The sequence below is a fragment of the Pipra filicauda genome, unplaced genomic scaffold (genome assembly GCF_003945595.2).
Source record: "Pipra filicauda isolate LSUMZ 115617 unplaced genomic scaffold, ASM394559v2 scaffold441_size551697_pilon, whole genome shotgun sequence".
In the NCBI taxonomy this organism is placed as follows: Eukaryota; Metazoa; Chordata; class Aves; order Passeriformes; family Pipridae; genus Pipra; species Pipra filicauda.
In genome coordinates this window covers 447,048-468,604 of record NW_024104578.1, presented here as the reverse complement: position 1 = coordinate 468,604, position 21,557 = coordinate 447,048, and the positions used below count along the sequence as shown (strand labels likewise).

The 21,557-nt window shown below is 42.9% G+C and overlaps 1 protein-coding gene across 2 annotated transcripts in view; it reads right to left on the bottom strand.

The window, feature by feature from the left end:
- ABCA1 (ATP binding cassette subfamily A member 1) overlaps nucleotides 1–21,557 on the bottom strand; it is a 90,248-nt gene that overhangs the window by 49,813 nt on the left and 18,878 nt on the right. For both annotated transcript variants that reach the window (XM_027714400.2, XM_027714402.2), the window contains exons 3-5: nucleotides 18,962–19,055; nucleotides 15,040–15,181; nucleotides 14,050–14,171 (exon numbers count right to left, since the gene is read on the bottom strand). In XM_027714400.2, the coding sequence (XP_027570201.1) occupies nucleotides 14,050–14,171; nucleotides 15,040–15,181; nucleotides 18,962–19,055 (358 nt within the window). The remainder of the gene's footprint in view (nucleotides 1–14,049; nucleotides 14,172–15,039; nucleotides 15,182–18,961; nucleotides 19,056–21,557) is intronic.

The window sequence follows — 21,557 nt, the reverse complement described above, 5'->3', positions numbered from 1 at the left end:
AGGGTATGGCCTGTGGCTGTAACCACAGGTCCCAGCAAGCAAGCCAAGCCCCAGGCATAAGTGTGGAGATGAACCTCAGGTCAGACTGAACAAACACACTCCAGGACTGTCAGATCTGATGTGAACCATCAGGCTTATTCAGTGGTGGGATAAATGTCTGCAGAAGTAATACTGAGACAGCTTTTCCCCATGGCAGATTACTTTTACAGTTTCAGTCCTGACACTAAGGGAGCAACAGCAGAACAAAGATAGTAAAGCAGAGACTTTGCATATAAATCATGCAAATAACCCCCAATGCCAGCAGGTCTGGCAGGGATGAAGTGCTTTTGTTCTAACTAGTTTGGGCACAGTGTGGCAACACAACAGTAGACTGTCCCTATTCACATGAAACAAGCAGAAGGAAGTCCAATTCCCATGCAGGGCAGGGAGAAAGATCCTTCATATGGTCACATAAGGAAGCTTCCAGTAGAATTGAGAGTTGTTAGATTCTGGAGGTCTTGTGCCTTTTAACCACAAAACCTTCCTTCCTCCCTGAAGTCACCGGTCAGGATTAGAGAATCCCACGTGGCAGCATTTCACGGATATTGTCTTTGTGAAAGGCACAGCTGTCCTTCATTTCCACACAGTTCAAAAGAACCTTGGAGGCTGCATTCTGGGCATTGAAACTAGAAACTCTTGGACTTTCAGACTGCAGAGCATCTCCTACGGGACTGTAACACTGTTTTAAATATTTTTAAGATTTACATTTTTCTGACAGCCTAATTTTTTCCAGCACCTTCATTCCTGAGCACAATGGTAGGCCAATCAGTCTCTGCTCGAGAGCCAAAATTTTGTGACAATAGAAAAAAAGAGAAAAAAAAAACCTGCTCAAGCAGCTCAAGATAGTCACATGAATTAGTGAAGAAAAGCAACCTCTATGCTTGCTAAATTATTGATTACATGGAACATCAAAACAAAAATGTGCATTATAGAAAAACAGCAAGTCAGTGCTATGTGAGGTCTCTGTTCCATGCAGACCAGAACTGAAGCACCGACTGTGCAGTGAAGTACCTGTGGTCCAAAAGCCAGACGTTTTTAGTGTCCTCATTCCAGAAACACCTCCCTAGTTACTTCTGAAACCACGGCTAGGAACAAGTTTTAATTTGCTGATCTTACTGCAAGGATGACTGTAACAGGTCCCACAGTAAGCAGTGACAATTTCCAACAATACTGGGAAGATCCACAAGCAAGCAGAACAAAAAAGCCTCTAGAGGCAGGTTACAGAACAAGACCTTTCTCCTCAAACTTCTCTCTCATTCTTTCCTGCTTCACTTGAAAGCAGAGAAGGCCCATACCTTCCTCCAGAAACTTAATGGTGCACTGTCTGTCATGATGAAACAATAGGGTGGAAAAACAAAACCCCACGGAAATTGTGGCTACGTTTTTCATATCCTGAACACTGCCTTCTAAAAATAAAAGGCATGCAAGTGTTATTTCCACATATCTCAGTCCGCTGTAGAGTACACAGCTCACCAGGTCTGACTTTAATTTGTGGGGTTTCTGCCCAAAGGGTTTGCGCCTGTAATCTGCAATATACCAACTTTAAGACAGTTTAAAGCTAACAAACTCAGTGAAAACACTGTGACAGTCAAACCTTCTTCACAGCCTCATATATCTTGACTTCCTACAAAGAACTGGGTGCAGGAAAAGGGAGAAGGGGCTTCATGCCGAAAGATAATTCAACAGCCAAGAGGAAAGCAGGGCAGTGTGTCTGATCTACAGACACGACAATTTATCATCAGGGGATTTCACTCTCTACTGATGGAACATGCAAGGCTGAAAACAGCTATGTTATTTTCTTTATATTCATTCCTTTGGCTAAGCCTGTATTCATAATAGTCAAGTATCAAGGCAACAGAGAAGCTGATGTTAAATTCTGACCCTTATTTCTCACCACAGAGACTGACCATAGGGTAACCCAATCATTTTTGTAAAAGCAACATGAAGGCATCACAGCAAGATGAAAAGCGAGACAGGGTGAGGCATGAGAAGCTTTAGTTTCATTCTTTAGAGTCAGCAGGCTTCAGCTAGTGCCCAAGGGAGACAAAAAAGAGAAGTGGGTTCCCAGCACAGCACAGTCAGAGGCACCTGCAGTTTCTTCTCCCTTTTTAAAGAGTTCATATTCACAGTTCTCCACTCAGGTAAAGCCATGCTTCTACAGCAAGGGAAGGCCCAGCCTGATCACACAGCTGGCCGTCAGGCTTGTGCAAAACTATTCCACAGTGCCCAGGCACAACTGAAGAACTAGGTCACGAGGCAGCCTGGTCACACAGGCCTGCTTCACCCAGGGCATTGCTTGTTCACTAGTCACACTTCCAGCAACAGGAGTTTTTGCAAGCACATGAAGAGGCTGAAGCCGAGAGCAAGAGCTGAAGCTCCAGTTCCAGCAGCTGAGAGCATTTACTGGTAGCACACATGACCACCACAAAGTCTCTGGCTAGAAGCCTGCCTTACCTTTCAGCAAACGCTCACAAGGTGACAGGACCAGGGCAAGCAAACCAAATGCTGTCACACAGTTACCTTGTACACTGGAATTTTGTATTAACTTTCATTATCTGAGAAGTATTCCTCATGCATAGGTGATGGGTGCACTTGAACACCTGGACTGATTGTCACACTCATTACCCAACACTGATTTGTAGACAGAAGATCTACAGTCTGAAGCTACTTCCCATTGGAAAAAAAAAAAAAAAAAAAAAAAAAAAAAAAAAAAAAAAAAGGCTTTCAAACAACTTCAACAGGAGAACCAAAAACTTGTAAATTGACAATCATCTGCAGTAAACTGACAACCATCCAGAGGGCACAACAGTCTCCTAATGGTGAACCATGTCACTGCACTGTACCCTAGTGAGCCAATGACCCCAACTGACAGTGAAAAAAGGAAACCTTTCAGATGGAACAGTTTCCCACCTTCATCATACTCCTAACCTTGGACAACACATCCAGAGAGCATGATAAAGTAACATTTCTTAAGTTGGCTTTTTTCTTTTTTAAGCAATTACTACGTTTTAATTGCTCTTTTCTTCTAGGGCAGCCTTCCCCCTGTGTGGTGGGAACAGCTCTCAGAGCTGCCTGTGTACCTACTGATGCTGGCAAGAGCTAAAACTGCGCTCTGAAAAAGTTGGACAGCCATACCCTGATTTGCTGACAAGAAATCAAGCAGCTCAGCAGGCCTGTTGTGCAGGATTGACTAGTGGGAAAATACAAGCCTAATTTGCTCACAGTCAAAGTGCTGCTCTTTGTGCAGCCATGGCTTGCCCTGTTTTTACAGTGGGCTGCAGCTCTCTGCTCCGAGGCCATCAGACACCCAACAGTGCCGCCTCTGCAGACATTAGATAACACCAAAGTGAGCACCCCCTTAACCAGAGCCCATTGTCTTCATATATTTGCCATGCCAAATGGTGATCTGAGTAGAGAGGAGGCAGCCTGCCATCCATCTCCAGCAGCTGGGATCTCTCCTGAGAGAAGGGGAAACAGGCCCAGGTCTTCTCTCTCATCTTGAGAGTGTAAACATTGGGACCACCTCCAGTCCTCTATAAGTCACTATTTCTGCTTAGAAGAGCTTTAAATCTAGTGGCCAGCACAATGACTCTGGCAAAAGCACAGCTCACAGCCTACACTAGTCACATACACGACACAATCCTCAGTTAGCCTTCACTGGGGGTGATTTCAAGGATGCAGAGCCCATTTAAGCCAGCTGAGATCCCACCTCTGCTCTCCGTGGGAAGCCAGCAGCCAACACAAGGCTCATACCTCCCTTTGTGCAGTTATTGAAGTCCCAAAAGCCATCAGGCCCTCCTCCAGTATGACACACATGATGACAGAAAGACTCTGCATCAGAAAGCCAAGACACAAATCCCAGAAGCAAAAGCTGCAGGCTGGGCACCAGCAGCCCTGCCAGCAAACACAGCCTGCAGACCTTCTGCCTATGGAGGGGCACACCCAAACACCTCCCCAAGCCCCATGTAATGCCACAGAAGAGATATTCTCGTGGCCTTCCCTGCTGCAAGACAAATTCTGTTATCAGCACAGACAACTGTGAAATACAGCTTGCCAACGAAAAAAGCAGGAAAAAAAATTACGCAGGCTTCTACCAGTGCAAAAAATGAAACAGACTTCAAGGGAACACCTTAAGTACATTCATTCTACCACTTCAGAAGCAAGTCCTGAGCAGAGCTCCAAATCGTGTGGTGCTATAACTGGTTGAAAATTCTCACACTAATTTTCACAAAATAAGGACAAACTGCAAACTTCTCAGCCTCCGAACTGGCTTGTCAGTCACAGAGATGGCAGACCACAGATGTGACCAGATACAATACTTCATTATTTCAACAAAATTATTTCCAGGAGTGGTAAACAGAACACATTTAAGGATGGTACAGGCTGCAGAGAAGGTCCTTCTAAAGGTCAAATCCAGCTTAAGGCAAGATAGATCCTGGTAAAGAGGCAGAAAGTAAGGCTTTGCTGTTAGGATTGGATTTTCATTGCACTAGGAGTATTATGCCCTAGAAAATATGCAGCTTTTAGGTGTTTCAAAGCATAAACTCAGACAGTAAAACACATTGGGGGAAAAAAAATAAAAATCAACAGACAGACTGAAAACCAAATGCCATGGTCACATCCAACCACATATTGCTACTCTAATGGCAAGCACTGGTGTGAGCATGCAAGCAATGGCATTATGCCATTAAAAAAGCATGCAGCTAAATAGAAGTTGAAAGAATAAGCTGTGACCAAAGAGGACCCTGTCCAGAATTCCTTGTACTTGAACAAGTGACCTTAAATTTAGTGGAAATTCAAGTAACAGGAAAAAGCAGGGCTGGACATTTTAATCAAATGACCATTATTAACAGCAGAAGTGTTTTTGAAAGCTGTTTATGTAAGCATGCATCTGGGAGATTGCTGGTTCAAATGTAAACAGAAGACACTCATATCAGAACCATTCTGAGTCCCCTAAACAAGCAGGCAGAACCAACCCAGTAGTATCCTCCTACTTGGAACATATCACAGCACCAGCTGTACAGTTGGAAGAGCTTCCCCCATGAAACTGGCATGGCCATGGTGAACCTGAAGCAAAATGGTAGGCAGAGCTTCCCAGGACTGAAGCTCCCTGACCATGCTGTACTTGTGTTTGCCCCTCCTTATGCAGAAAGGCTGACAAGAAGTGAAAAAGCCACCCCTCCCTTGGGTGTGAAGACTCATCCTGCCAGATATCCCTTCCTCTCACTTGCCAAAAGTTTGGGGAACCTGACTCACACCTGACATATTCTAAAGTTTAACAAGATATCAAGCCTGCAGTGAGCAGATCATAGTGGCTCTTGCTTTTCCTATCTTCAGGAAGACCTGTCATTTCCAGATAATTGCCAAGTCCTAATGCTCCTTATCTAGCACACTACAGCAGAAGCCACCTCTAGAACAAAGAGTCAAACCAATCCGAAAAATGCTAAAGATTAACAACAATAAGCAAATTATTATAGTGCAACTAGTTTAACCAGAACAACTCTTTATGTCCACTGAAAATATACCTACATCTAGATTATTTCAATCTCCCATGATTGCTTCTTACATTTCAGTTTAGCTGGTCACTGCGAAGTTACCCTTATGGATAGTAATTTGGGTTTTGAGTCTCAAGTCCAACAGAAAGGAAAAAACCCTCAAGCTTTAGCACTAAAAGAAAAGATTATGGTTTCTCTGCCTAGTTTAGGGCAACCTTTGCAACCACTCAAAGCCTTCACTACTATAAAACAGACTGTTGAGCAACACCACTTCAAAATAGCTGAAGAACTTTTTGAGTCTTTGGGAAAAACTGAAAAACAGATGCTTAATAGATAAGGATTGCCCAAATTGACATAATGGCTTGGCTGGAGATCATGTCTCTTATATCCTAAGTGCGACGCTACACTGCTGTTCACATCAGGATGCTCCCAACAGCCCCTGCCTTGGTAGTCTCAGGAGCTCACACTTCAGGTTGGTTCTCTTCTGGACTGTCAATATACTAACCATTCCTTCCCTTCAGTTCTGACATAACTTGCAAGCTGAAAATACACAGAGTATTTGCACCACTGTGTCTCACACAGAGGACTGGAACATTACTACTAGACACAGAACAGCAGTGCCTCCTGGTACTTTAGGAACCTGGTTCTGTGTACCAGGTTCTGCATTATTTCTATGGATACACTTTAAGGCAGAAGCAGAGATAACATGAAAAAGAAGGAAAGAGACCAAGCATGCAAAGACACTTGTGGTCTTGAAGGGCTATTTCACTGTCTTGATTTGTGTTCTCTGGCTTTACAGCACACTTTTCTCCACCTGCTAGGCAGTGGGCATGTGAACAGAGCAGGATAATAATATACGCCATGGCTGCTGACCATGTTGTCACACAGTTGTGCCTTTGCTGTAACAAAAGTTGTTGGGACAAAGAACTTTGATGTCCACATCTTGTCTCAAGTGGCAAAGCACTTTTTTTTCCCCTACTGTTCTGAAATAGCACTTTTGGTGGGTAGGCAGCAGCTGCTGCTTTCCTAAGGAGCTGGCTGGCACAAGCCAGAACAAGCACTCAGACTTCAGATATTGCTATCTTTGCAGTAAGCTTTGTCCCATCAGCAAATCTCCTTCTGGCACATGTGTATGCTCAGTCAGCCTCAGATAGGGTCCAGCTATGTTTCAGCCGCACTTATTAAAATAGATCGAGAAGCACAAGGAAAGGACCTCCTGAGAGGTCACACAAACCTTCTGACAGTGTCTAGCAAAAATACATGCAAATACTAACTCACAAAACATCAAAACTCACAGCAAAAGGTCTTATTTAAAATTCCTTAATAGAGTCTTTTATTGCACCATCCTTAAAACTAAATTAGAAAGGGAAGGAAACTCTGGCTGTTTCCAGAGGATGTGTGTCACAGAACAGGCTGAATCTCCTCCACATATAGCACATAAGAATCCTGCCAGATCAGCATAAAAAAAAAAAAGCTAGGGCAAGATCTTCAGCTAACAGATGAGCTACATTCCACTAAATTTTCAGAGCTACACCATTTTTTCATCAGCTGAGGATTTGATTCCACACAGGCCTAAGCAATATGCAGTTTTTACAAACTCAGTTAATTATTAACACTTAGTAAATACATAAGGATATGCACTTTTTAATTCTGCAGCTGTTGCAATTAATTTCAAAGGATTTTCCCACAATTTTGGAAACAAAACATATGCAAAGTATAAGCATAAAAACTGTAAAGTGAACTAAAAATGTATCTCAAACAAGACCCAACCAATACTCAATATAACACAGCAGAACAAAAAAAAAACCTAGGGTTGGAAGTGAAGAATATTGCAGTTTGCTGAAACTGCAAAAAAATTCAGCAACAGGTGGTAGAATAAGCCAGGATCCTGGTATTAACACTCGCTCATCTAATGACTAAAAATATTTAAATAGAACAGCATCTGTTTCCCACGAAAAAGGCTGCCCACAAAAAATTGAACTGACATGGATTTTCAAAAAAATTCAGTCAAGCAGTGCTCTGTCCTCTTGCCTGTCTAAAAATAAATTTGATTCAGCATCAACATTTCAAAGCCATCACCTTTTATTGCATCCTGACTGCACTGAAAACTGCCACATCCCACTGTGATTCAGAATTCCTTAGAAGCTGTTTATTTACTTAGATCACAGGAATGCTGTAAAAATTAGGTAATAAGAGTTTGTAACGCATGCTGAAGATAAAATGTATTATTACTAGAGATGGCTCCAAAGCTGAATATTAACTTGAAAGATATGGGAGGTCAGATCCAGATTACACACTCTGGCCTCAATACCAATCAGACACAGAAGTGGACAGGGCTTTTTCCAAATGGGACAATTTCATAATCACCACTCTCATGAGAGCTCAGGCCCATGGAAATCCCCCGAGAAAGCTGAACTTTTCACCAGATAACAGTGTTACAAATTTCCTAGGGGACTACGAACACCAAGCTCCATGTGAAAAGTCTCTACCCTGCTGTCTCAACCAACTTCAGATTGTAGCTTAAATAAACCGATTGCAATCTTCCACAAATCAGGCAATTTATTGAGAATTCTGAGATTAGAAATTAATGAGAACAAATCTAGAAATTTTGTCAGAGTGGAAAACATAGAAAAAAATGCAAATTGAAGTTAATCCAGTTTAAATTTCAGCAACATAATCCTGGTATTAGCAAGCTGTACCAACAAGGCTGCATACAAAAAGAGGGAGATAATAGCAAAATGTGAAAGGTGTAATTGTTCACGTAATACTCTCCATTTTATTTGCTGGTTTAAAATAAAAGTCAGTGTTAAGACTAAAAAGTCAGCTACAGACTAAAGAAAGCACCCAGAACTTTTTAATACTGTCCTGCTTCTGCAGCACATACTAATATTAATTACTGACAAGCACAGTAAGCAATTCTTGCTTTCTTTATCACTGTGTCTTTATCTAAAGCAAATTAACGGCAAGATAAAGATGGTGCCTTTAAAGTAGGGCAATTAGGTTTCTGTTGGAATAGCTCTGTTGCTAATTGTAGTTACAGGCACTGTTAACTTCCTTACACGAAGTCAACCTATTAGCTGGCACCATCAGGTTAGCCAGTCCTAAAGTAACCTACTGTCAGTGCAGGCTTATGCTGACAAACTTGCTATTCCACTTGTGTGTTTTTAACAGGGTTCACACAATATTCTGTGATAGGATTCTCAGAAGTGTTTTTCTCAAGCTCGTGTCACCTAGTAAAGTGCAAACACTACAGCAAGGCCAGATTTAACATAACTCTGCATGGCTTTTTTTAATTCCCTATTCAAAGAGATTGCAGTCTTGCCCTTTCACATCCATACAGACCGACCTAGAATCCAAGCTGGCATAATTCTAAACTTCTCACTTCAAAAGTGTCTCAGCAGCAAGGACGTTAAGACCAAAAGGAAGCACCAAAGTCCAGTTCTACAGAATCAGAAGATGGCAATACACATTATCTAATCATACATTTACCCATCTCAACCTCTAAGCTAAGTCATGTAGTAAAAACTGTTCATGAACAGTCCCCTGTGAAACAAGCATGATTCTCCTGGGAACAGATTTAATGCTACAGCATACCTTTGTACCTTAACCTCTACCAAGATCATTTTATTAGTTTAATCTCATCTTTGGCTTCAGAATATTAAGGAAAGCAGAAGTAGGCTCTGTTGAAGATGGTGACAGCATATGCAGTTGTATTATAGTTATACTATGATATTTTCTGAATTATGCCAATATCATTCCACCTCATTAATAAAAGCTACATACCTAACTGTCCAACAAAACCCTGGGACTAACACTGCCATTAGAAGTCTTTTCTACCTTCGCATACTTCTTGACTGTCAGCCTCCCAGTTTCAGTGTAAGATAAAATCAAAAGAAAAAAAACAGACCCATTGGATTCACACAGACTTTGTCCACTACCTGTAGTAAGAGACATAAAGTGTCCTTCCTACCTGCCCCTGTGAGTCAAGATCTCTCTACTGATACCACAGGGCAGCATTTTTGGCAACGTTTTTACCCCCCCCCCGGCCTAAAGGAAAGGAAAGGATGTGTATGCCACTATGGAGCACAGTATCAGAGAACACAGCTGTATATTTATGTACAGCAACAGGAATGCCACCCTGCCACAGCTGGTGCCTGCAGGTGTTTCCAGGGGTGAAGGCCACCTGAACATATGGTTTGCTAGTCCTCATTCTAGCCTGGGTGGCTTTTGCTAGGATTCTTCCCAAGGGAAGCCAGGGAGGAAACCAGTTCAATCAGGGAGGCGTAGGCAGGTATAAGACTCAATCTAAATGTTTAGCTTGAGGGTGTGGGGTCAATTTTGTTAGGGACATGACACTGAAGAGGGAGTTAGCCATCACCTAATGTCACCCAGCAGACAATGTACAACATCCTGTTTCCCTGAACACCCTGTAATCATACAGTAGGACACAGCCACCAGAAAGCCTCCTCCAAGGCTGCTCTTTAGCCCAAGCCCTCCATCATTTTTTACCTGTTAAATGAAAGAAGCACTAATAGCACTGACCAGACAGGCTGCAAACTCCTTCAGTCTCAGCATCGGTCTGTGCAGCAAGGTGCAACATAAGCAGAGAATGACACCCAGTTATGTTTCTCCTCTGCCATGAGCAATACTAATCCAGCAAACAACTTGAGACAGGCAGGGCACGTGTGGAACAATAATCTGAGATCTGATGCAATTTCTTAGGCGATGTTTGTTTCCTTCTGCCTATTTCATTGCTTCATTTTTGTTTGGTTGGGTTGCTTTCCAGAAAAATAGAAACATTTCCTTTGGGATCACTGAAAACTGAGAGCAATGAAGTAAATATCAGCCAGACTGGCTTATATGTGCAACTGTTAGCAACAACCAAAGAAGGTGGCTTTAATTATATCCATTGATTTATTACCCCATGGCACTGCAGAACAAAGTATTTGGAAGCCCTGTAGAGGGAATGAAGAAATAAAGAAAGTGTGCCTCAGAATCAACAGCAAGCTGTATCTCCACCTTTCAAAACAGAACAAAAGCTTATTTCTTGCAAACACTTTATCTGCTAAAGTGGTACTGAGGCCAGTTGCAAATGCAGTGCCTGCAAGCAGTGACCCAAACCAACTGCAGCTGGCAATCCCAGCAGCCATGTCACGCTCTTGGAAGTGCTGTCACTAAGGTCTTTGACTCTCTGTTCTGATTTGCACTCTGCCCTTATCATGAGTGTAGAAGACCTTGGTGATATTGCTGGACAGAGATGTAACAAGTGCTGGGACGGAGAGGGCACCTGGCACCTGCCTGCAAAATTGATTATGTTAAGGTATGTGTGTGCCTGCACGTAGATTTCACTGCTCAGGTCTTGCTGAAAGCAGCCATTTAACTGTGCTGAACTCCTTCACACCACGGTTAGTACTTCATCCTGGCCACAAAAGGTGCTACATTAAGCAACAGCGGACTGTTCCTTACTGATGACACCTTCCCCTCTCTCCATGAGAGAGCTCTTCCATGCTGCTCCCCTTCAAACTCCTGCACAAACAGCCCTGTTATGAAGGATTTTACCTCACACTGCATCAAGAAGTGCCTGAGACACAAAGCATGTTGGCATGAGAACAAAAATCTTAGTGACCTACCTTGTCTTTAACGAAGACAAGACATTCACTTTCACATACTTGTGCAAGCAACCTGCCACATTAAATAAATCTCCCTTCCCCAGGGTTCAGTGCATGCCTAATTTCAGATCAGACAACTCTAAGAGTCACACCTTGAACATTAGTTTGTGAGGGCTGTTTGAAAGAAGCTTCAGGTGAAAGGATTTTAGCAAATGCTCTCTGAACAGATTCAGACATCAGAAGCCAAACACAGACACGCATGTTCTGTATGACCAGCATTAGAAAAAATATCTATACCACAGCTCCAGTTTATACACCAGCAATAGAAGATCACCTCCTGGAAACCTGTTTCAAAATCATCAGGCACTAGTGAGAGCAGTGTGTGAGGGGATGAGGGAGCTGCAGACACTCCAACAGAGCCCACAGCACACAGCAGGGAGCACACAGTCCCTTCCACAGGGGAAGCTGCAAAGCTGCACCCCTGAGCACCACCGACTGACACAACTTCAGGTCCAGGCCAGAGCTACGACACAGAGGGTATTACAATGTTTTCAGTTAGGCTCATCAGGTAATCAGCCCTCCTGCTAATTGGGGAAACAACTGTATAAAGATGGTACTTTGAGGTTTGGGGGTGTTCTTACAGCTAACATCCACTCCAGCTGTCTTAGGTTTCCAGTCACTAGAGCAAACGCCCCAGAGTGGAGAGGATTTGCATCTCTCACACCTCACTGTCAACAGCAACTGAAGGGCTGACTGACCTTCCTTGCACATGAATCTAAGCAATACTAAGTATAAATACATAAATACTTCTAAGATTAGAGGATGCATGCATTCTGTCAGAGAACAAATCACACAGCAGGAAAGGGCAGCAGGGACCCCCAAGTTGGAGGCTTTGTAGATGACCATAAGAAGGACAAACAGGCTTTGTTGTCCACAAGCCTTACCAACAATGGGCATTCTGTCATTCTAATGACTCAGAGGTTTGATTTTCTGATTACACATTTGAAATATTTTATTCTAGAATTATGATCTGTGATGACTGGGTCTGAGTATTGTTTTTGCAATTTAGTCAGCTAATCTTTACAGTATAGAGAAACATGAGCCTTCTGACTTTCAACTTGTACAATACTGCGTGTAAAACGCTTCTTGGAATCACTACTCCCCCTCAAACCTTACCAGCAAGGAGATCTTCAGCTTATGGCTTTGCTAGTTTCCCTCTAAATGTCCATGTCTGATGTTCACTGTATGTTTCAATACAAAACACCGGTATCTACTCTTTTTGGAAGAGTTACCTTGCAGATGCTGCTACAAGCACAAAGTGTAAAATCCACTAACAGCAGTATCTGTCATTCTGATGGAGAGAGCTTGTTCCTAAGCGTTTGATTGCCTCCATGAAAACAGTGTCAAACTTCCCCTCAGCAAATAACCATCTTAGCTCATTTTGGCTGTGCTCATTATGTATCCATCTCCATGCAAAAGGGTTCACTTTGCAGGCTCTCCCCCCTAATGCTGCTGCAGATCTCGGTAAAAGCGTGAGGATGCCCCTTGCCAGGTCCTCCGAGGAAAAAGACAGACGGCCTGGTGACATGGTATACATTGAACACGTATCTGCCAACCACTAACAATACAGATTATTTCAAAGTCACCTGCAACGTACTGAGCAACACAGGAAAGGATGTAAAAATGCCATCTATTCTTTAAGTGTGCTCAGCACACATCAGACTATATGGAACTACTCACATCACATCAAGTCAAATGTATTTTCTTCCTGCAGCCTGCCTGAGACATGCTCAAATGAAAAGAGCTGGGAAGAACGAGAGGCATAAAACCAAGGGCAATTTTCACACAAAGCACTAAAATACTACCCACATTCAAAGAGCTCCATATGCCTGGATAAATGCTGTAGAGGAAGACAGTCAATGGTTGTTCTCCCTGATCTATTTTCCTGCTGTATTTCCTTCTAAACCATTGCTTTCCATCACTTCCACGAGACTCGTGCAGCACTAACACAGCAGCCAATATAAATAACCTTTCAGAAAAAAATATCCCAAAAAACTTTTACAAATTGCCATATCAGAGAGTCCTGGCAACAACAAGCAACCAGCAACCTGCCACATTTCCCAAGACTGGACAGAGCTCTTTCATGTCCCAGGTGTGCTGCAAGCTTCCCATGAGATCTCATACTTGTCATTCATTCATCTGCACAGTACAGGAAGGAACACCAGATCTTCTCACACAACATAAGGATTCTAATTTTTCATGGTAAATAGGGCTGTGCAAAACAAAAAAATTTTCTTCTGTACTTTGCCATTCAAAATCCTGCCAGACAATAGAAGAGAATGAACTATACTACACCAAACAGTCATATAGAAACAAAGATACCCCTCCAAAACAAAATACAAGAAGGGAAATGGATACTTCTTTGCCAGACAATAACCAGCTTCAAGTTTGTAAACTGGAGGCCAACATCATCTGTGTTCTTCCAGCACACTTCCCTCTGGAGCTCAGGGGTTAGGACACTAAACTGCAGCTACATTGTGTGCACTGCTTGACAAAATATCAACATAACTTTCCAAAAAGAAACACTACTTATTCTCCTTGAGAAAGCCAGCATTTTGACTAACTTCGGTGCGTTGAGGATTTTAATTTCACATCCAGAACAGCTGCTGTTCTTGGCATTGCACACCATCCCTTTTCACTTCCACCAAATAAGCTAACGAGCATACAAACTTCTCTGACACAGGAGAAGCTTAAGGTACTTCTACAGGATTGGAAAGGGTTTGATGAGCTGTAAGTTGTAATCATGCACATTCCCATTACGGTACCTTTCTGAAATTTACACACATGCAGAATTAACCAGACCAGAAGTGCCAGATGTAGGTGGTTCTTTTTTGCCATTCTCTTACCTAAGCCAGAGGAGTTTCCCAACTTGCGTAGTTTTCCCAGGACCTTCTGGACATCCTTTATACTTGTGTCCTGTTGGCTGTACAACAGTAACCTCTTGGCATCTGAGAACAGGCGGGAGACACTGGGGATGGGAAAACAGAAAAACACGCAGCATTCATCAGCTCTGTGAGCCAGCATCCACAGACACAGTTTTACATACCAATTCCAAACTTTAGTCTTTTTCAGTTATGCCACTCCAGCACAAAAAAACCCTGCATCCACTAGGACAATCCAAGGACCCTAATAAAAGATGTCTGCTAAAGGAAGGTCAAACTAAGTTACATTGGGTACATCCATGCATTTTAAAGCATTTTTAAGACTGGGGCAGAGAGGGACTCCTGCTGCCTGCAAACTACTCCTCGGAAGCACAATAATTTAAGTATGTCCTTGCTCCTTTCAAACGTTTCTCCAGGTTGCAGACACATTATACTCTGCATCAAGCCTAGCTCACCTGACAGTATTAATGTAGAAAGTCAGACAAGGTATAGGGAAGCTGGCCATAAACTCTGTTGCACATTAGCCAGTAATAAATGACAAATGCCAGGGAGTATCCCCCAGACCTGTCCTTCAACTGCCTCTTACTCTGCTTTGTTCAGAGGTTCATTAACCAGGGAAAGAGATGCTCTGAAAAAAAGAGCATCTTAAAAAGACGTACCTTTTTATGGGCCAAATTCTGAGTCCCGATAAGCAAATGGACTCAGTTCTCATCAAGGCAGAGATTTTCATTCACCAAGAGCTTCAACTGCTTGGACCTGAAGATACTGCACACCTACCAGCTGTCTGCTAGTCCCTCTGAACTTGGTAGCTGAAGAATTTGGTACTTCAGTGGTGGTAGAAACTGCAAAACCCTTGATATTGTACAGTTTTACAACTAGTTGGTGACTTCCAAATATCCCTTTTCATTATGTTCCCCCCAAGAACAGAGTTGAGGCAAAAGCAGAGAGACTCACATGGAGGCATTGAAGTTTCCAACAATACCAGGGGATTCCCCAGGAGTCGGGTAGCGGAAACAAGGGTTGTTGGCATTGCAGATGATCCCCTGTATCCATGGCAAGGTGCCTGCTGAAGGCATAGCTTTATTTGGAAAATGACCTAGAACAGAAGCAGGGGAGTTAGGAAACAAACACACGATACAAGCCTCTACTTCACACCATTGAATCTGAAGGACAGTGTTAACTCTGTGCTGGTTATTGCCCCAAAGTGCTGACGAGAGAGCAGAGCAGCCAACACTAAGAAGGGCTGAGCTCATGTTAGGTTCTCCACACTTCTCTAGCCTCCTCAGCTGAAAAACAAAACCTTGTTAAACCTGTAGGAGAAGCTCTTTGCTGCTCTCAGCTGTGCAGCATTGTTTTTGGCCATGCTGATGGGAATAAAGTACTTCTTGCTGATTAATGCCTAACAACAGGCAACTTCAAAGACTGGCAGTGGTGAGCTCATGCATGCATACATGCTTCCAAACCAGCCATGCTGCTCTGGATTTACAGCCTTAACTAACACAAGGATTTGGTTTGAGGCCACAGGGACAGCCCTGGCCAGGGTCTAGGTTCTGAAGACCCACAGTATTTCTATTCAGTACTTTTGGTTTTCAAAATCTGCTCACTCCAATTACACACACACACTAAAGACCAAAGAAAGGGTGGGTGCCTACACTGTTTCCCTGAGATAAGCATGTCCCATATTGGCTTGACTCTCAAATAGTCTTAAAACTTTTAGAGTCTCCAAAATGTTTAGCCACCTGCCTGCCATATTTCAAATCTTTTTGCTCAAGTCTGAATCTTTCTACTACAGAACTACTGAAGTCGTAGGCCAGAGTTTACAGCCTGTTTAAGCACAAAGCAGTAATACCCTACTCATGGCAGATCTCCAGCAGTATGTGGCTCAGGTACCTGCGAGTCCCTCATCCACCAGTGAAGGGGAAGAAAGGCTTCCCTTGTATAATCCTGCACCTTAGATGAGCTGTCCAGCTACTTTCTGCCAGGAGTTCCCTTCTTCACCCCCACACTAGGGAGGGAAGCCTGGAGGAAGGTTATCCCCTTCCTCAGTATCTCAAAGCTCAAGACTCTGATGATGGGCACCGGGGAGGAGAATGTGCATCTCATCTCGTCCTCCCAGCATGCCTCGATCACTCAGGGGGTTGGCTCCCTACCTCCACAGCCTCAATGAAGGTACCAAAGCCCCAGGAGGAAGAAATATCAAAGCTGCTGAATTACAGCAAGGCTGGTTAATGTACATGGCTGAAGAAAGACGGGAGTATTATCAGCCCTCCTGGGAGAAAGCCAAGGACTCTGTCCAGGAGAAAGGTGGAGGAATCGAAAGTTCATTTTTTCCAGTACTCAGAGAGCTCTTGTTCCTAGTTCTCTGTTTAAAATAGAAGAGCTGTTTACCTGAGCTCTCTGGCTTTTGTTTCGTTTTGGTTTTTTGTTCTTCTTGGCTGAGGGGCTTGGGAGGTGGGAGGGACAAAAAAAAAAAAAAACGCTAAGACTTTCAGAACCTTTTTTGTAAAATTTCCCGGAGAATCACCTTCTCTCTCCTCCATGCCTTTCATTTTACATGGTTAAGAACTCCAAGAAATTATTAAGAGCAATATGGAAAGAAATGGTGCACCAAGAGTTTATGGCAACTTTTTACACATAGTGATGCATGTGACAGCAGTTTCTCCAAGAGTAAAGCAGGAATCTGCCAGTCTTAAATCAGATGAGTTACACAGGAAACACAGTGCAACAGCACACCATTTTCAATTACATTGCTTCAAACATCTAGCTTTTCAGTAGAGATTAAATTCCCTTGTTGTCAGTTTCCCTCCCACTGCCCCCAGTAAAGTGCATTTTGAATACCTTAAGGGGTCACAGGAACAGAAAAGCTCTAGAAGACACAAGTCAGCAATCTGGCTCAATAGCAATCTAAGAGAGATCTTCTCTGACTGATCTGGTGAAAGCCACATAACTATCACTTCAAAGTTAGCAAAATTTTCCCCCATGTTTTCGCAGAAAAGTTCCTCACACTAAGCCAAGCTGCTAGAAATAAGAAATCCTGAGAAGATAACAAGTCCAATCCTTGGTTCTTCTCAAATAGGAAAAGAAAACTGAAAATTTTACTTGTTTGTTGGAAAAGACTACCATTAAAATTCTGAGGCTATCTGGAGGCTACAAAGCACTTGCATGCAGCTCTGTTACTGTTATCACCAGGCATCACCTCAAGTGATTTCATAACAGCATACAGCACTGCTACTACAGATAACAATCTTACTTCCCTTAAGGCATCCACAGAGTTGCCAAAGAGTTTGCCACAAACCCAAAGCTTCTTTCTATCTCTGCTCACAGTTCAGCAAAAATTGTTTTACTTTACAACAACACATCCACATTTGTCAGCATATGAGTGAATGTTCAGTGAAACCAATCCAGATGCCAAAAACGTAATTTAGAAACCTATTCACAGAACCTTTTAGAAAAATGAAGAGGAGTTAATCATAAAAGTTAATTAAAAAGTTACCAGATGTCCTATACTCTACAATTCCTGGGGACACTAAGAAAGCAGGCAAAGCAATAACACACAACATAAATGGGAAGGAAAAAGGGGTGCAGGTGGAAGACTCAAAACTCTGCTTGTGACACCAGGGTGCCAGAGCAAATGATTTACAAGGAGGCTACTGACTAACAAGATCAATCTAAATAGCTCTGTGAAATTGCAGCTCTTGCTAGGTTTGAGTTTATATACAGCACTGCCACAGTTGAAATGAACTACTATCAAAGCTGCTAGTTTTTTATACCAGCTGAGTAGACTGCTTATTGCTTCTCTTCAGCTTCATGTCTATATTACAGGTACCTCTCCTAATGTCACTGTAACATTCAGTCAGAAGAGGCAATTCAAATGTTATGTAAAGTATGAGATTTAATTTAGGGAAGGTTCAATTACCCTGCTGAGCACTGAAGAAAGTGAGTTAGGCAGTACATGGGACCAGCAGAGTCTGAAGTGTAATGGGAAACTGCACACACTAACACCTCAGCTTTAAAAGGACCCTTACTAGCTTGAACATCTAGCAAACAGCACAAAATGCCCTGTTTTAAGAACAAAATGCTTCAGAGTGCCCTTCAGAAACATGTTTTGCTGACCCTTAAACCTTACCTTGCAGCAATCAGGCCAAGGAAAGATAAACAAAGAGCTCTTCCAGAGTCAGCTAATTGCAGTGCGAAGCTGTCACCAAACACAGTAGAACAAAGCATGTTCCTAATAAACAAGTCGTGCTTCCTAAATCAAATGCCAACCAAAGAAGCCTACAGATTGTCATTTATAAAGAACAAGCATCCTTTGAAAGAAAAGCAGAATTGTGTCCATTTATGGTATAAAGAAAAAAGTAGAACAATTTTTCCTCAGCAATGTGTGACTGTTGAATCTGCTAAATGCAGAGCTGACACCCTAATGGTTAGATGGAATGGAATTGCACTTGTGCTTTTTATAATACATTAATGCACATTACTGCCTGGAAATGAGATTGCTTTCTTAGAGATCAGAACACTGCATTCTTTCATGCTAAGTCACATACAGATCAACAGTGAAAAATAAGATTTGTGTTCTGTGTGGGTTTTACAGATTTGTCACAGTTCTACAGCAAATTCTCAGGTAATTCATTATAAATGGAAAAAATAAGAAACAGCAAGAAAAAGAGCAGCAAAGTACAGTCCTGGAGCAACATTAACATGTCAGAAGACACTGCAGTCCTCGAGGGGGAAGCAAAGGAGCTATTAAGACCTCCCTATGGATTTCTAACTGAAGTAGAGAATCACTTCTCTTTGCATCTTGCCAGCTGCATTATTATTACCTTCTAGCCATGAAACAACAGCCATTCTGGGTGCAGCTGCTGTGCTTGGTACTTACATTCATGCTGCTCGTAGGGCGGATATGAAAGTCTTACAGAGATCAGGATGAAGAAGATAAACAGGGGCCAGGCAACTTCGATCAGCAGCTGGAACTGGAAACAATAAAGACAAAGTATTAAGACATCATATTCAAAATACAGGTCAGAACAGAGGTTCCAGGACAATCCACTTGTAAGCCAGAATAGTTTTGTAAATACTGTCTCATTTTGATTTGCCTATGCATTCCAGGATCAAGAAGTTTGTTCCTCCAGCTTCAGAGGATAATCTGCAAAGAATTACAGGCTTTTCTCATTAAAATGTGCCGTTATTGGACTAAACTAGATATATGCTTAAAGGGCTATTTTTGGCTTCTTTTTATAGTTCTTTTTGTCCCCTGACTGAAAAAAACTTTCCAATGAATCTTCCCAGCAATAAGATAAATTTTTTGCCTCATAATTTTGAGGTAGTGGGAGGTACTTATATGCCCTTCTCATAATAAACCACCAAGCTTCTACTCTTAACACATCAGGCATGGAAACTGTGCTGATGCACAGCTATGCCAGATCTTTCAGTGCTGCAGAAGTATATTGGTATCAGGAAAGAAAAACTATTAAACTGAAGCTCATATCTAGTTATTGTTTTATCCTAATGTATGTACCATTGTTGCCCAAGGTAGGCACCCACTGGTCCAGGTTATCTACAGACAGGCAGGGAGTGTCAGGTAAATAAAGAAATAACTCAGTAATTTAGAGGAACTGGACAAGAAAAAGAAAGGTCTGATATTAAGTGCATAGCATTTCTTAAACAGAGAATTGAAGTGCAGAAAAATTCACTGAGATGTGTCACATCCCACAGAACCACGTGGACAAAGCAACTCTTTGGCCTAGAGCATCTGAGATACAAGTTGAGGCTTCCCAGACTTGAGCTTCCCCAGCCACACCCATCTTTTCCCACTCCAGAAAGACTGCCCAAACATGGATTTTCAGAAAGCCACGAGACAAGGAAAAACCAAAAGCTTTTTATGCTGCCACTTCTTACACTTTTCAGTCATTGGAAGTAGAAAAACAGTGTTTTCTTGGTCAAGTAAAGAAAATTCTTTTCCTTTTCTTTCCTGGAAAACTCAAGTCTTTTCTAATAAGAGGTCTACATCATTCTCCTTAAGAGCCAGACCTGCACTCCAGTAGGAGACAGAATCCCCCACACAAACATGTTTTCCCATGTTCCATCATTAACAGCTAAAATTGGACTCGGCACTCAGCACAAGGCCCTCCATGCAAACATTGAGGTGAGGCTTCTAGGTGACTACTCCACCTCAAAATAAGCTCACATTGTAAAAACAGACCATTCAAACAAAGGCCACTTGATCCAGCAGAGGAAACTACGTAGGATAGCTTTTCATAGATACCCTTGAGGGCTAACATCAAACCAAACAGCAACTCTATCTGAAAGGCAAAAATTGAGCATCAGAGTCTCCCAGGCACTCCTGATAACAGCGCCAGTCTCTGCAAGATAATTTTGAGATATTGTTACCCACTGGACCTTGAGATTAGCTCAATTGGTTAGAGCATGGTACTAGTATCACAATGTTGCAGATTCTATCCCCGTATGGGCCATTCGCTTAAGGCTTGGACTTGATGATCCCTTTGGGTCATCTGAACTCAAAATATTCTGTGATCTGTTATTTTCATGCACACACTGTATGACTACTGGATAAGAAAGAGACCACACTAACAAAGGTGCCAGGAAGATGTCTCAGCATTTTTGGTCTGTCCTATTACAATATGCAATGTAGTGGCAGCACACACTCAGCCATTAACATGGACAGCCTGATTTGTTCCACATTAAACAGTGCTCTGGCCCCCACAGATCAAAGATGCTCAGAGCTAGGGCACTGACAAGTTGTCTACGCCTTCTGTTTTCAGGATCCCCTTACAGCTGCTTCCAGGATGGCATAGCAGGACTTTTCCTCCTCTTGACAGAAGGATGGCTGTGAAACCAAGACAAGCCCACCAGCATCAATGGTCATGCCCTGGCACAAGTAAGAGCCCTCTGACACCCTGGCTGTAGGTGAGCAGCGTGTACCCCAAGCAACTGCCACTACACTGTTTGGGGAAGGGTAGTGTCAGCTGGGCTTTTGGGGGCTTCTGGGGGTGACCAATGAAGCCAGAGAGCCTCTCTCAGCCCTGCAACTGCTACAGAACCAGTGAGAAACTAATGCCCTTGGGTTCAAGCCCTGGCTTGCTCAGAGAAGTACCAACCTCAGCCACACCACACAGGGGTGGGACAGCAGTGCCCAAATGGCCCTGCTGCTGAAGGGGGAACTGGCCACCTGTACACACAGCTCCTGCTGCCTGCCTGGTTATGGGTAACTACAGTCACAAAGGTAACCACATGTGGGCTGCATGCTCAGGGCTGTGTGCCTCCCCACACACAACATGCCTACCTAACCTGACAGGCTCAGAGAGGACAGAGAAAGGAGGGATGCAGCTTGGACTGACCAAGTTGCACCTCTACAGCTGAAGGCTGCTGCATCATGGCAGAGACCAAAGTGCTACTTAATGACAAGGAGCTGGCAACTGCTGCACCAGAGGCTTGCACAGAGCCAAGCTCAGAGT